Source organism: Pectinophora gossypiella, chromosome 29, assembly GCF_024362695.1.
Source record: "Pectinophora gossypiella chromosome 29, ilPecGoss1.1, whole genome shotgun sequence".
Taxonomy (NCBI): domain Eukaryota; kingdom Metazoa; phylum Arthropoda; class Insecta; order Lepidoptera; family Gelechiidae; genus Pectinophora; species Pectinophora gossypiella.
Genome location: NC_065432.1, coordinates 4,269,999 through 4,284,900, shown reverse-complemented (window position 1 = coordinate 4,284,900; position 14,902 = coordinate 4,269,999). Strand labels below are relative to the sequence as shown.

Sequence of the window (14,902 nt, the reverse complement as noted above, 5' to 3'; positions counted from 1 at the left end):
GTTGATAGTGCAAAAAAACTTGCAACTCGTACAATGTACACGAGCGTTTTTTAAATCGCTGAATCTTTATCGGTTTTTTACATTTTTTTACCGGTACGGACCGAAAACAAAAAATATCCGGAACTGGCAACACTGAAAAGTACCGCTTCATACCCTATACCGCTTTATTAAAAAAAAGTGAATTTGTTTATGGTATGGTAGTGAAAACCGATCGAAGCAGTTTGTGTTTCGGTCGTAGATTTTGCAATTATTATCTGAAAATACGTGACAAATACGCGTAAAATAACCACATTTAACTGTTATTTCTAATTTAAGTGATTTTCGAGATTAATCTGCAATTTTGTGGGCAGTAATAGTGTAATTAGTGTTTAGTTTGTAATGGCGTGGTAAAAGACTGTAAAATGACGCAGTTTTTACCACCGAATTTGCTCGCATTATTTGCGGCGCGCGACCCTATCCCTTATTTGCCGCCGGTGGCGAAGCTCCCTCACGAAAAGAAGCAAAAAGGATACGATGGTGTCGGATCATTCCTTAGTTATTTTGAGGTTAGTTTTACGTATACATAAATGATTACAATAAAAAAAATAGTGACTGTATGGCCATTTTGTCAGTAAAAAGTTCGAGCGTTCGAACCGTGGTCTTTATTTTGTACTACCTGATGTTCAAATCCAGTTGTTTTCAGCGTCGGCCAACCCTGAAATAGTATCATTTGTAACTATTTTGGGTTTGATCACCAAATTGTCCGAAAGTTAGATGATCCGTACTTCGGAAGGCATGTTAAGGCGTTATTCGTTGATGTAAGTGTGTAGTTGTTATATGCCATGTTATTGGCCTGCGGCGGCTCAGTAATAACCCTGACGCCAGGGTTGATGAGGTTGATCATCCTCTTCTCAGCCCACACGATAGAAGATATTATAAAAATGTAGCTGGCCATATCGAATGTTGGCGATGGTAGGTACGTGGAAGCGCCACTATTACCAACACAACAATAGCTGAGAAGGGTAGGCTGGTAACTCGCAGCATAATTGTAAATCTGTCTCTAATTAACCATAATTTGGTTGATTCATTCTGTTAGATAGAAAAGAATCAATCAACCTAATATTGACTAAATACATCATTATGCTAATGAACTTCACAACATTAGCTCAGATCTAATTTGTACCACACATTGAAGCTATTGTAAAATGTATTTATACTAATTCTGTTTAATATAATTAATAACTTTTCTATAACTTCTCTCATAGCATCCGTCAGAAACCCCACCACCAACCCGAGTGGAGACCCGTGAAGAACGGCTGGAGAGAAGACGACGTGAGCGAGCGGAGCAGACAGCATACAAACTTGAACAGGAGATAGCGTTGTGGGACCCGTCCACTAACCCCCGTGCCACCGCTGATCCGTTCAAAACTCTGTTTGTTGCTAGGATTGTAAGTAAAATGTTACTTTTTCTACTATTTTATGTAGGAAAGTTAGTAGAACGGAACATAACATTGATAAGGAAGTAAGAGAGAATACTATAGAAGGATAATGAACGGGAATTTGGTTGTCTATGGTATGAATGGGAAGTTTTTAAAAATAAGATGTTGTCTATGCATGGGTGATTTGATTGGGTATGGATGGAGGAGAATATAAATAATAAAAGAAGTGAAGAACAATTAAATATCCCTTTGAATTCTAAACAATAATAATATACTAATTCTTTGTTTACCAAACATGCAAAACAGATACATTAAAGTTGATAACAATCTAGGCAAATACATTTTGTAGCATCGTTAATGTGGGTAGAAAACCAGTGGTCGCCGCACTAAGCACGTCTTTTGTCGCGGCAACCGGACAGTACGATTACCATGAGTATGAATTTGTACAAGATGAAAATCCCATGTTTATAGATAAAATGTTTATCTTTTACAGAACTTAATCTTACATAGTGAATATAGTGACCCCTTTTAGTAAATATAATAACCCCTTTTATTTATTTATTTATAGTAGAAATGTCTGGATATTTCGGTGCAATGTTAACTTTAATTTGTAAATTACAAAATTCATAATGTTTTACCGTACTTTTGTTCATTACAGAATTACGACACTTCAGAATCTAAACTCAGAAGAGAATTTGAAGGATATGGCGCTATTAAAAAGGTAAGAATCCTGTTATTTAGGAAGTGGTGGTGGTAGTGGTAGTCTTTCAGCCGCAGGTCAAATTCAACAGGCATCGACAGGCATAAAATTTATGGAATACACGTCAAAAGAAATCTAAAACACCCGTCTAAAATTTTTACAACGGCCAATAACCCGACAGAATTAAATAGACAGCACGTCAAACGGATTTCATACCAGCGAGATGCCTATTTTATTCGCCCGAGTTATTCATTCGTTCTAAAATTAACTTGTTGACAATCATCCGTCCCTTTCCTTTTCGGCGAATAAGAAAATGACGGGAATAACTTAAAATAAAATTAGGAGGTGTCTGCAGGAATGGGGGCCATTGTCGACCCTCATCCTAACATTAGATTGACAACCGTCCACCTAACACCTAGTTTGATAACCGTCAACCTAGATGCACTGGTTATTATGTGGTGGTTAAAAATCAACCATTCTATTCGCAGATCTACATGGTATTCAACAAGGAAAACAACAAACCCCGCGGCTACGCCTTCATAGAATATGAACACGAGCGAGACATGCATTGTAAGTATTATATCTGTCTCTCTCTCTGTCTCTACGACAGTGTGAGTTAGGTTTGAGGGCGGTTTACAAGTCTTAACGTGGTTAAGGCTATGATATACGAAGCCTGTGAACGCCTCAGGAGGCTTCTGAGCTTCTGGAAGTAACAAGGTTGGCTGGTAGTAGCCAATGTTTTAAAATTGTGGCATAATGAACCATAATCGCAGAGAATAGACCCCACTACGGTACCATAAAATCTACATCGCCCTATAGATATCCTGCTTTTCACAGGGTCCGCTTACCTAACCTGAAGATTTGACAAGTCCGGTTTTTTACTATAACATAACTAAAGTAAGATGAATTAGAATCATATTCACTTAAAATTATTTGAAGGAGTTTTTTTGTGAAATTATTGATGGTGATGATTTTTTTTTTTTTTTCAAAAAGCGAATTTCATCCGATATGTACTTTATTATAATAATAAATTGTGATGACGATCGTCAATACACTTAATAGGAGAATCTATTCTGTTTTTGACCAACTTGAAAAAAGGTAGTGCTACATTCGACCTAAGGTTGTCGTAAAAAAGACTTGTAGATCTCCCTCCATTTTGTTTTCTCTCATACTGACATAACTTGTGTCACATTCAAATGTGTTGTTTAGATTTCTAGGGCCTTAAAGTTGCAAACGACTATGACAATCGACTTTGACAGTGACAAAAATGTATGAGATTGACAGGGGACATGTCAATTCCATACATTTTTATCACTGTCACTGTCAACTGTCATATTCATTAGCACCTTGTCTAGGGCCCCAGTACATTGACCGCTTTGACAATAGAAAATAATTAAAAAATAGCGGTAAACATGTTCAAGTATTTGACAGCCAAGCTAAATTGAATCCGATTACGAAATGATTCAATTGAACTTTGGCTGTCAAATACTTATACAACTGCTTGTTGTTTTTTTTTTTTTGGTAAGGCGAGAGATGTTTGGAACATTTTTTTTAAAAAACAAAATGTGAGAGTCAACTTATGTCAGTATACATTGACTTTTTTATCTTTTTGGAGGGTGCCGTTTGTGAAATATATCCGTAAATTGATTATTTGTAATTTCAATTTGTCTATTACTATTTTATTCGTATAATCAATGGTGCAGATTCTCGTACAAAATGTATTTCAGTTTAGTTTGATAGATCTTACAGACCGACGACGATTTCCCACATTCAGCGCTTATCGCTATCGGCCCACTAGGGTCGGCTAATTCTTCCAAATGTAATCCTCTCAGATGGCGTCCTCAGCCGAGGTTCGCGCCCTTTTGAACCTGTTGTCTTAAATGTACCGGGTGAGGGACCTCAGCATTATTTTTTTAAATCAATTTTCGACATGTTTCAAAAGCGGCCGCCCTCCGCCCTCTACATTTCTCAACCGGGAAGCGCGACAGAATTAATAAAAGATTTTTCTATCAATACAGACCCGGCCGTGTATACCCTACCGCATACCTACGGCTAACACCATTTATAGGTTTGTATGTGGTAAGACGCCAACATACAACGAAAAATTAACAGTTTTTGTCCAATTTTTGTTTGAACTTTCCATTCGGACGGCCGGTGTGGGCTAGTGGACTGGGCGAGGGAAATGGGGATGATAAATAGAGAAAATAACATGTTACAACTGCTACTATCAGGGTAGATTAAGGCTCAAAATTACCATTAACATAACCCGAAACTTAATAGCATCAGGTAATTGTGGTTAAATTAAGGATATTGGGATCTTTATTTGGGGTCAGTAGGTAGGTATTCCTTGAAAACGCGATCGTCGGTGGTTCGTGTTGCTGTGACAAAGAATTATTATTATTTTTTTTTTTATTTTTTTTTTTTTTTCAACAATTATGTGACCATACAATAACTGTCCCAGACGAAACGAACTAATATATAAAAATATTTTTTTTTTTACATTTTTTTAATTCTGTTTCTGCTACTAACGAAGGAATAAGTTATTAATTGTTGCTAACTAATATGCACCCATACTGTCAAATAACTGAATTTATAAATAAAAAGAAGTCGGAAGTAGGTATTAGTGGTAGTCACGGCGTCCTTCATAAAAGAGCCTCGCTCAGCATAAGCCGCGGCGCGAGCTTCAGCCCTAGTGCATTGTGAACCCTGACAAATGAGGCACGCCATTGCATACATTTGAAAATTACTAATCTAGGACCCTATACCCCCGCCCTAAGGTCCATTAGAGAACACCGAGCCTGTAAAACAATTCGTAACAGAGTAGTATTCCAAATAAGTGCAATTTGTTAGAACATTTTTGATTAAATTTTGCCAATGCGCTAAGGAACGTAAGTAATGCGCACCAGGTAAAGGTTGCCACGACGCGCCGAGTGGACCCTGGAGGTAGTAGGGGCTCTTGGGAATACATTCTGCACTATAAAAATAAAAAAAACCCTTATTATGAATATAATAATAATAAAACCCTTTATTGCACACAAATTTACAAACATTTACAGGATAAACTACACTACATTAATTCCGGCCAAGTAGTTAGTTAATGCCAAACAAACAAACTACAGCATACTTTACTATATTAAAATTAAAAAATATCTTTATTCAGTAGGTAACACAGTTACATTTTGAATCGTCTTTTTTACATAACGAACGTATCATCCGCCTAAAACCACTGCAGCTCCACAACCTATGTAACCGGGGAAAAGAAGCTGCAAGAAAAACCTCGGCACAGGACCCTAGACGTTCTTTTGCAAAAAATAAAATATACAATTCAGTAATTTGGCTGTTTAATATCAGTTTCCAGACAGTTAATCCCATGCATTCATATCTTCTAAATAAATTACTAAAGTCCCGCCGCGAGTTTGGAGTTGATAGCTTCAAAAATATCATATTGGCCATACAAAATTTCACCCCCTATTTCACCCCTTTGTAAGGGTTGTTTTGAAAAATAATCGAGGACTTTTAGTTATTTGAAAACCCTATTATTAAAACTATAGAAGTTTCATTTTATTTTATTTTTATTGTTATATGTATAATTAAGAGAGTACAATTTTTGTGAAACCAATTATAGTTAACCACATTATAATTTTTCAGACTAATCTAAGTGGATAAAGCTTCAACAAGAATACAAAATGAAGCATGGGTGCATATATATGTGTGTGTGCATGTGTATATGTGTTCATACAAACTTTGCCATGCCCTTTTACCCCCTTAGGGGTTGGATTCCGCAAAATCTCGTTAAAATTACGTACGTCTTAAAAGGAACCTCCGTGCAAAATTTGAGCCCCTAATGTAGTTTCTAAGATTTCGAGACGAGTGATTGAGTCAGTGAGTCAGTTCGCTTAAACCTTAATTTATAGGGGGTACTTAGTTCATCTTGCGATGGATGTACCTCTGACTGGCTACCCTAATTGGGATATAGTCGTGAGTTTATGTTATTTATAGTGCAGAGTGTGTTACAAAAGCGCCAATACTGCGACTTTTTTATTTCATGGGATAATCGCACTTGACATATACAGAAATAAAAAAAATCTAATTAAAAGTACCTACATCTCGTAATTGTTTAAAAAAATATTTTTCATATTTTGTCATTGATACATCCGAAGGTTATGAAAAAATATATTGTCATTGAAAAATGGAGTTCAATAACTATAAAAAAATATATATTTCAAACATTTTTAACTAATTATTTCACATTCGAAAGGATTTTTGTAGCGTAATCTTCCATTGTTTAAAAAAATTGTTAGTCAAAAAATTCCATGAAATAAAAAATGGCGGTTTAGTAAAATTGTAAAGAGTCAAAAAAGCGTAAGTAAATTGTAAAATGGACAACTTTCGCGTGGTAAAGTAAGTAAAAGACGGTAGGTATCCTTGGTGGGTATGTTATTATTTTTTAATTAAAAAAACGGTGGGTATGTATTTTTTTTAATGAACGGCGTTTCTCGGCTCGGTTGGTAGGTATGGACACGTAGGTATTTTGTATTTTAATATTGTAGTTTTAAGGTGTATTTCAGGATAATTCTTAGCTGATTCAACGGGAAATCTAAATGTCCAACTTTTTAAAGTCATAAAAAATGGCGGATTTTTTTTTGCAAAATTACAATGAAAAAATTTCATTGCCATTACTCGCGTCTTCTAGAAAAAGGAACATTAATTAATTATTACATTAAAATTATTCAAAGTTGAATAGATTTTGATATTTTTTTAATACATTTACAAGGTAAAGTAAATGACCTAAGTGCAAAAAACCCTAATTTGGATATCGCTGTAAGGGCGCTTTTAGCGTCATTCGTGCGCATGCGTGGAATTTCATATACAAGCCAAGCGCGTATGTCACGCTCTACAAAAAAAAACGCATATCCTCGCCTTATAGTGAAAGCTCGTAAGCGCGTTTTTGAAAAAAAAAAACATTCTTTAGTGATTTTCTTTAACAATACCACATTTTCTTTCAATTCATTTTATTTCACTCTCTGTAAAAATTGAGACTACATATTTTTACCTAAATCAAAACTATCTTTATTCAGTTGGTAACATAGTTACACTTTGAATCGTCGTTTTTTACATAACGAACGTCTCATCCGCCTAAAACTACTTCAGCTTCTCACAACCTGTATAGCCGGGGAAAAGAAGCTGCTAGAAAAACCTCGGCACAGGGCCCTAGACGTTCTTAAAAAAAAATGTTTATTGCGAGATTTTGTTAACAAAAATCACTTCCGAAATTGAATTTTCAAAATGGCGCTTACGTAGTTTTCACTTTAAGGTGACGATATATCAAGTACTTTACGGGCGCCACGCATGCGTGCCAAACCCGTGTAGGTGAACAAGTCCGCATGCCACTAAAAGCGACCTAAAGCTTTACAAATAAAAAAAAAACAATTTCACATATTCCATTCGCGATTTTGATCTTATAACCCTTTCACCTCTACTCATTTTTATAAAATATACTCGTCACAAGATGCCGCTTAAAATTTTATATTTTTTTATTTTTTCATAACCATTGGCATCGTGGAGACGAAAAAAAAATAACTATCTTATAACAAGAGAGTTTATTATGAAAGGTTTAATGATTTAAATTGTCATGAATTTAAAATGAAATTATTTAAATTTAATTAATTTTAAATAAATATGTCACGAGGTATAAAAAAGAGCAGAAAAAGGCCAAGGTAACCTTTTTATTATTAAATTATTGACATTTATGCGAGTCTACAGATTTTGTTTACATATTAAATAAAATTTAAATTGTAATCCGTTAGTTGTTTTTTTTTTCTTTTTCAAATCACATTTGTAAAACGAAACCTCATTTTATTAAATTAATTTCAATGCGGGTAAAAAATAAAACGACAAATTTTTACCTGAATTGAATTTAGTCTGTTTCGAGGTTTTTTTAACATAAATCACACGCGGGTGTTTTTTTTTTCCTTTGTTTTTCAATATGAGGCTCGCATGAAAGTCAAGTAAAGTGTGTGATGAATACTAACTGGTGTTCACAATTTTGACAGCTGCATATAAGCACGCGGACGGTAAGAAAATCGACGGCAAAAGGGTACTGGTGGACGTCGAGCGCGCCAGGACCGTCAAGGGGTGGCTGCCGAGAAGACTGGGTGAGTTTTCAATCAATAATTGGGTCTTCTGTCGTGTGGGTTGTGAGGTGAATTACCAACCCCATCAACCCTGGTGTCAGGGTTATTATTGAGCCGCCATAGGCCCCTGACATGACTCATGTAACGACTAAGTACTTACATCAGTAAGTAATAACCGGGACCTACGACTTAACGTGCCTTCCGAAGCACGGATCATCTTACTTTTGCACAATCAGGTGATCAGCCTGTAATGTCCTAACCAAACTAGGGATTACAGTGATTTTTGTGATTTGTCCCCACCGGGATTCGAACCCGGGACGTCTGGATCGTGAGCACAACGCTCAACCACTAGACCACAGAGGCCGTTAATAATTGTATAGTTTCCTATGTCAAAGATAAATTATGAAATTCCGTTTGTTTCTCTAGGCACTACTGTTTGGCCCTACCAGTCATTCATAACACATACATAAACAGCCTATACACGTCCCACTGCTAGGCACAGGCCTCCCCTCAATCAACCGGAGGGGGTATGGAGCATACTCCACCACGCTGCTCCAATGCGGGTTGGTGGAGGTGTTTTTACGGCTAATAGCCGGGACCAACGGCTTATCGTGCCCTCCGAAGCACGGAATTATCTTACTTTTTCGGACAATCAGGTAATTCAAGCCTGAAAAGTCCTTACCATACAAAGGACAGTCTCAGGAAGTGATTTCGACAATGTCCCCATCGGTAATCGAACCCGGACCTCCAGATCGTGAGCCTAACGCTCTAACCACTGGACCACGGTGGCTAATTTTATTCATACTTATTGGCCCCGATGCAGACACCTCCTAATTTTATTTTAAGTTATAACCATCATTTTCTTATTCGCCGAAAAGGAAAGGGACGGTGATGATTGTCAACAAGTTAATTTTAAAAGAATGAATAACTATTAAGCTTCCTTAATAAAGAAAATTAAATAAAAAATAAATACACTAACGTACTGTAACCGCGCAGGCGGCGGGCTGGGCGGGACGCGTCGCGGCGGCGCCGACGTGAACATCAAGCACTCCGGACGAGAGGACAACGAGAGGGAGAGGGAACGTTACCGGCTGGAGCAGCGGGACCGCGAGAGGGACAGAGACCGTGAGTAGACCACCACACCCCAGACACTTCATACAAACCATGGTATAAGAACACCGGGTTAAAATGGCCACATCTAAGAAAGCAATATTGCTATTCGACATTTTGTTTGCATTGCGCACTTATCATAGGACATCGCGGTATATATGTACATAGATACATACTACTTAAACTTACTTAAGTACATATAATTATTTAGTATTACAAAATTATAACAATTACAATAAATACTTACACATTAATACGACTTACCATAAACATAAAAATATCATAAAATAATACGAACATAACGATATAACGAACATACGAAAAATAATATGCGCAAATGTCAAATTGCAATATTGTTTTCTTAGATGAATTGTTTCGATGTGGGCTTTTTAACCCCCTAGGTGTGCTCAATCCTAGGACAAGTCGCCATTGCTAGCCCATTGATGACGTAAGTGTTACCATTCAATTGGTATCTACAGCGAGTATAGACAGCGATAGAGTGTTGAGTAGAAAGCGTGCGGCCGGACGCCATTTTCAAATCAATTCTTTAAAAGCGCGGGTTTGAACAAATGTTATGCTTAAGTTGCAGTGCCCCAGCGGGGCGTCACAATTAGTGATGTTCCGAATATCCGTAGCCGTATCCGTATCCGCGAATATCCGAGATAAAGGAAAAATCCATATCCGTGTCCGTTACTTTTCACGCGGATCTTTTACGGACCTTTTTCAGGTAATTAAGTAGAATTATTAAATAAAAAACTATAAAATTCCATTCAGATTGTTTTACCATAACCAAAACAAAAGTACTACCCGCACAATGCAAGTTAAAACGTGTCCTGCCTGACGTTGCGGCGAGCGAAGACGTCTACTATCGTTTCAAGATCGCGGGCGCCGACACCAATCGAATAATATCGAATAAGAAAATTAAGATCCGTATCCGCGGATCTTTACACTAAATATCCGTATTCAGATCCGTATCCGCGGATATACATTTTTAACTATCCGCCACATCACTAGTCACAATGTACCTACCATATCCTGTACACCACCTATGTGAAACTGTGACTTGCAATAAATTATGATATGATTATGATATTCTTCATTCTACGGCTGTACATGAATTGTGTTCTTTGCCAGGTGGTGCTCGCAGGCGGTCTCGCTCGCGGTCGCGGCGGCGCTCCACATCGCGCTCGCGGCGACGCGGGGCGGACAGGGAGCGCAGGGGGACCGAGGAAGAGGCTCCTGAGAGGTGACGACTTCTGATTCATCTCCCCCCACTCATTATCAAATCATAAACACAGCCTATATACTTCCCACTGCCATTATAGACGGCAATCCGGCACTTAAGACGTTGGTCTAACAGAAACATAGATTTAAAAGAAAGAACGAAACATTTACTACTTCCGGACACCACAGACAGGTACATTCAACACAGGACAGAAGCCACACGGAAATCAATACACAAAAAGAAGGAAAACGAAAAGAAATCATTAATACTACCCCTCACCGTCAAAGCAGATCATAAACAACCTAATATGTCTCCCTGCTGAGCACAGGCCTCCTCTCAGTCAACCGGAAGCGGTATGGAATGCTCCATACCACCACCAGGGAGGTGGAGTATGCACCACTGCGATGGATGTACGATAAGCTGCAAAAGTCCAATCAGTTTCTTGCAAAATAATAAATTAACTGGTTGCACCTAAGACCTGGTTACATGTGGTTTCCGTAATAGACCAAAAACGGGCGATCAACCTGCGGTGTCCCATATCACATCGTATTATTTTTATCAATAGAAAAAACGTATTTGAAATCATGTTCTTACGTTATAGACGGCGATACAGCTTACCTAAGAGAAAGCACGGTGAGGCCTGGGCACTTAGTACATCTTGCGTTGGATGTACCTATGACTACCCCAGTTGGGATATAATCGTGAGTTTATATTATGTTAAATGTTCCAGACGTCGCCGCCGCTCGCGCTCGCGTTCGGAGCGTCGCCGCGAGCGCCGCGACCGCGACAAGGACCGCGATAAAGAACGCGACCGCGACAAGAAGCGCTCCCGCCGCGACAAGGAGCGGAAAGAGCCCAAGGTCAAACCGGAGGACATTAAGGTCAAACAGGAGCCCATGGATGGTAAGACAGATTTTTATGACTGGCTGATTTACCCACTGCTAGACTTGTCTACTTCAGCTGCTTCCACAGCATAATGTCTTAATGGACTTTGTGGGGTCGAGCCGCTGATGTAGAAACTATTTTCATCATTCAAAAAGAGAAGTTCGCGATATTTATAATCTGCGTCGTCGGGACTCTTTAATGGAGCTGTTTAAAGAAATAAATATACTGACGGTCGCAAGTCAATGTATTTATGAAAACATTATGTATGTACGTAAAATGTATCTCTCCTTCCGAGAAACTGTGAAAGGCATACTTACAATACAAGGAATAAAAATAAAATTGCTATTCAAAAGTTCTAGATTAAGTAAAATTCATCTTTTTTGGGGTTATGTTATACGTTTTTACAATAAAATACCAGATAATATTTTAAATTTGTCAGAGAATAAATTTAAAGCTCACGTGAAGCTTACTTTATGTAACGTGTCTTGCGAAGCACGGATCATCTTACTTTCAATCTGATGATCAGTCTATAATGTTCTAACAAACAAATATACTTTATTGCACCAAAATAAAAAGGAATAATTACAAAAATACTCTTAACTAGTACATGGCAAATGAAGCGACCAAATGAAACTTAGGAAATGGCCGTGATAAAATTTCATCACATTCCGCATGCTGGTGTGATGTGGTGTAGTGGGCACCTTGATACCGTAACTTCCCTGTCCACAGACTATCCAGAGTTCAGCCTACCTCCAATGGACGTCCAGATCAAGCAGGAGCCAGGTGACGAGGAAAACAAATATAACCCAGACGACACTAATGGTGATGACTATAATTATTAGATTTACAATACCCGTGCGAATATACAGGAAGTTAGTGACACCGCAACGAAAACTTTTGTGGGTGTTTCAGCTCATGATTCTGAGTTAATAACAAGTGGCGAAGGTTAAGCAAAGCGTGAAGAATCACCTAGTAGGCCAGTATGGTAGTCGCAACTGATTCGAAACTGACTCATTGCGTTGCTTTTCAGTTGCTACTGCAATTAGGCCTTGTCTATGTTTACCATCAGGTATAGTTGAGCCAACATACTTGGCCATAAAAAAGTGTACCATGTATATTACACCAGGGTATAAGAAAACAGTCCTATGACAAGCCGCCATTGCTAGCCCATTGAAGACGTAAGTGTTACCACTGTGTTACCATTAAAATTGGTATCTCCAACATTCCAAGGACGTAAATTTTATTATTGAAAATTAAGTGAATTACTTGACTACTTCTTAAATATATAAAAAATCATTAATACTCAAGTAACTCTTTTACTAAATGTTCAAAATTTCCTTGCAAAGTAAATATCAAAACAACGGTCGTGGGTAATTTATTTTTTTACGAAATGGCAACACAAGGTGGGATGACGTCAGCTGGGCTAACCTTGAAATGTTAGCTGTTTCTTGAGTATACCTGGTCTTCTTATGCCATGTATTACACCCTGTATAAGTACAGATAGCCGTACGGGTACCTGTGGGTGTTAGTGACATCGTAACAAAAACTTTGGGAGATTCTTGAGTTGATATCAAGTGGAATTTTCCGTCGAAAAATTCATGAAATTTGAGTGTTATTTTTTTATTATTATTTTCAGTCCCATATTGTTCTTTAAGCTGCTTAGAACCCAAATTTAAAATAAAATATAAAAATGATGAAAGTTGTGTAAAAATATAGCCAAAACAATATGTTTGTTTACTCAAATAGTATGGGGAACTGTCAAAATTTAAGAACACTCAACAGTAGCGACACTTGACGGGAGATATAGGCAGTTTTTATACTCATTCGCACGGGTTATATGTGAAGCGATGTTACTGATTAGTCCACTATGTCATACTAATTAAGGTATACTGAAATAGATAGATAAAATGTAAGAAAAGAAGTCATCGAATAACCGTATTAACGGAGATTAGGCTAGTTTTCAACTAGTCAAATCAGTTACTTTTTACTAAACGTCAAAACACGAAATTACTACGGAATTTGTGTGAAAAACCAACCTGTGACGTCATAGAAAAACGTGACAAAATTTCGCACTTATCATTACACTTTTCCTTATTAATAAATAAAAATAAATAAAATAAAATATTTTTTATTACGGGTAACTTGGACCCAGGTTGTTAGTAACAATGATTTCTTACTCACTAATATTAGTATTACATAGATACACAATACACACATACACAATAAAATTGGAATAAAAATAAGACATTTATTTACTGCTCCTGTACAAGTGACTCATGGAGCAATGAGTCATGTACGGACAGACCAGCCTACTACTAATCATGCTCAGGATACTGTTGGGGCTGGCGCGGATTCAAAAGTTATTAATTTTCATAAATAAATTGAAAAAATAAATCGTTTTTTGCCACCAGATCTGTCTTTATTTAGTTATCACAATTTCGTAATTTATTACATAATAATACATAAAAAAATATTTTTTTTTCTATTTAACTTATTTATGAAATTTAATCAAGAACAAAAGACGCTCAGTGGGTAGGCCCGCTACAAGGTGGACCGACGATCTGGTGAAGGTCGCGGGAAGCCGCTGGATGCGGGCAGCGCAGGACCGATCGTCGTGGAGATCCTTGGGGGAGGCCTATGCCCAGCAGTGGGCGTCGTACGGCTGATGATGATGATGATGATGAATCAAGAAAAACAATAATGAGTCCGGTATTTTTTTTTCAATTTTTCTATGACGTCACAGTGTGCTTTTTCACACAAATTCCATAGTAATTTCGTGTGTTGACGTTAAGTAAAAAGTAACAGATTTGACTAGTTGGAAACTACCCTACTGTCCATCATGTGAGACAGGACACTGTCCCTCTGTCGGTTTATACGACATGCCAGCGAAGATAAACAGTTGAAGTATTAAAAAGATGCGTTAATACAGTTTCATGTCGGTTTTAATGTTATTTCTACAATAAATTCAAGCAACAAAAGTATCCTTACCATACAACGAGGAAGTTTCCAATCTACATTCCTCAAAAGCAATACAGATGGCGTTGTACATATTTAACGTGGTAATTACCTATTTTTTCATAGCTCGGGTACATAATCATTCAATAACATAATGGTAATATAATATATAAAAATGATAATATCCATGAAATTAAAGGGTGAATATCAAGGTGTGCCAAGTTTGGTGCCGAACTTTCATACTATTATACATTGTTTTAAGTTTACGCGGTTAATGGTGCTAATTCCTGTAAATACCATCTAATTTTATTTTAAGTTATATCTGTCATTTTCTTATCCGCCGAAAAGGAAAGGGACGGGTAATTGACAAGCATAAAATTTATGGAACACACGTCAATTTTAAGCACAAATCTAAGCCAACCGTCTAAAAATTTTACATCAGTCAATAACCCGACACATTCATTTACTCATTCTT

General features: G+C 37.3%; 1 protein-coding gene across 1 annotated transcript; it reads left to right on the top strand.

The window, feature by feature from the left end:
• Positions 1-199: 199 nt before the first annotated feature.
• On the top strand, positions 200-12,543 carry LOC126379534 (U1 small nuclear ribonucleoprotein 70 kDa). The gene is made up of 9 exons (XM_050028324.1): positions 200-545; positions 1,245-1,427; positions 2,077-2,139; positions 2,607-2,688; positions 8,172-8,273; positions 9,249-9,377; positions 10,497-10,608; positions 11,318-11,490; positions 12,202-12,543. Exons 1-9 carry the CDS (start codon positions 402-404, stop codon positions 12,312-12,314), a joined length of 1,101 nt encoding a protein of 366 aa, XP_049884281.1. The 5' UTR covers positions 200-401; the 3' UTR covers positions 12,315-12,543.
• The last annotated feature ends 2,359 nt before the right edge of the window (positions 12,544-14,902 follow it).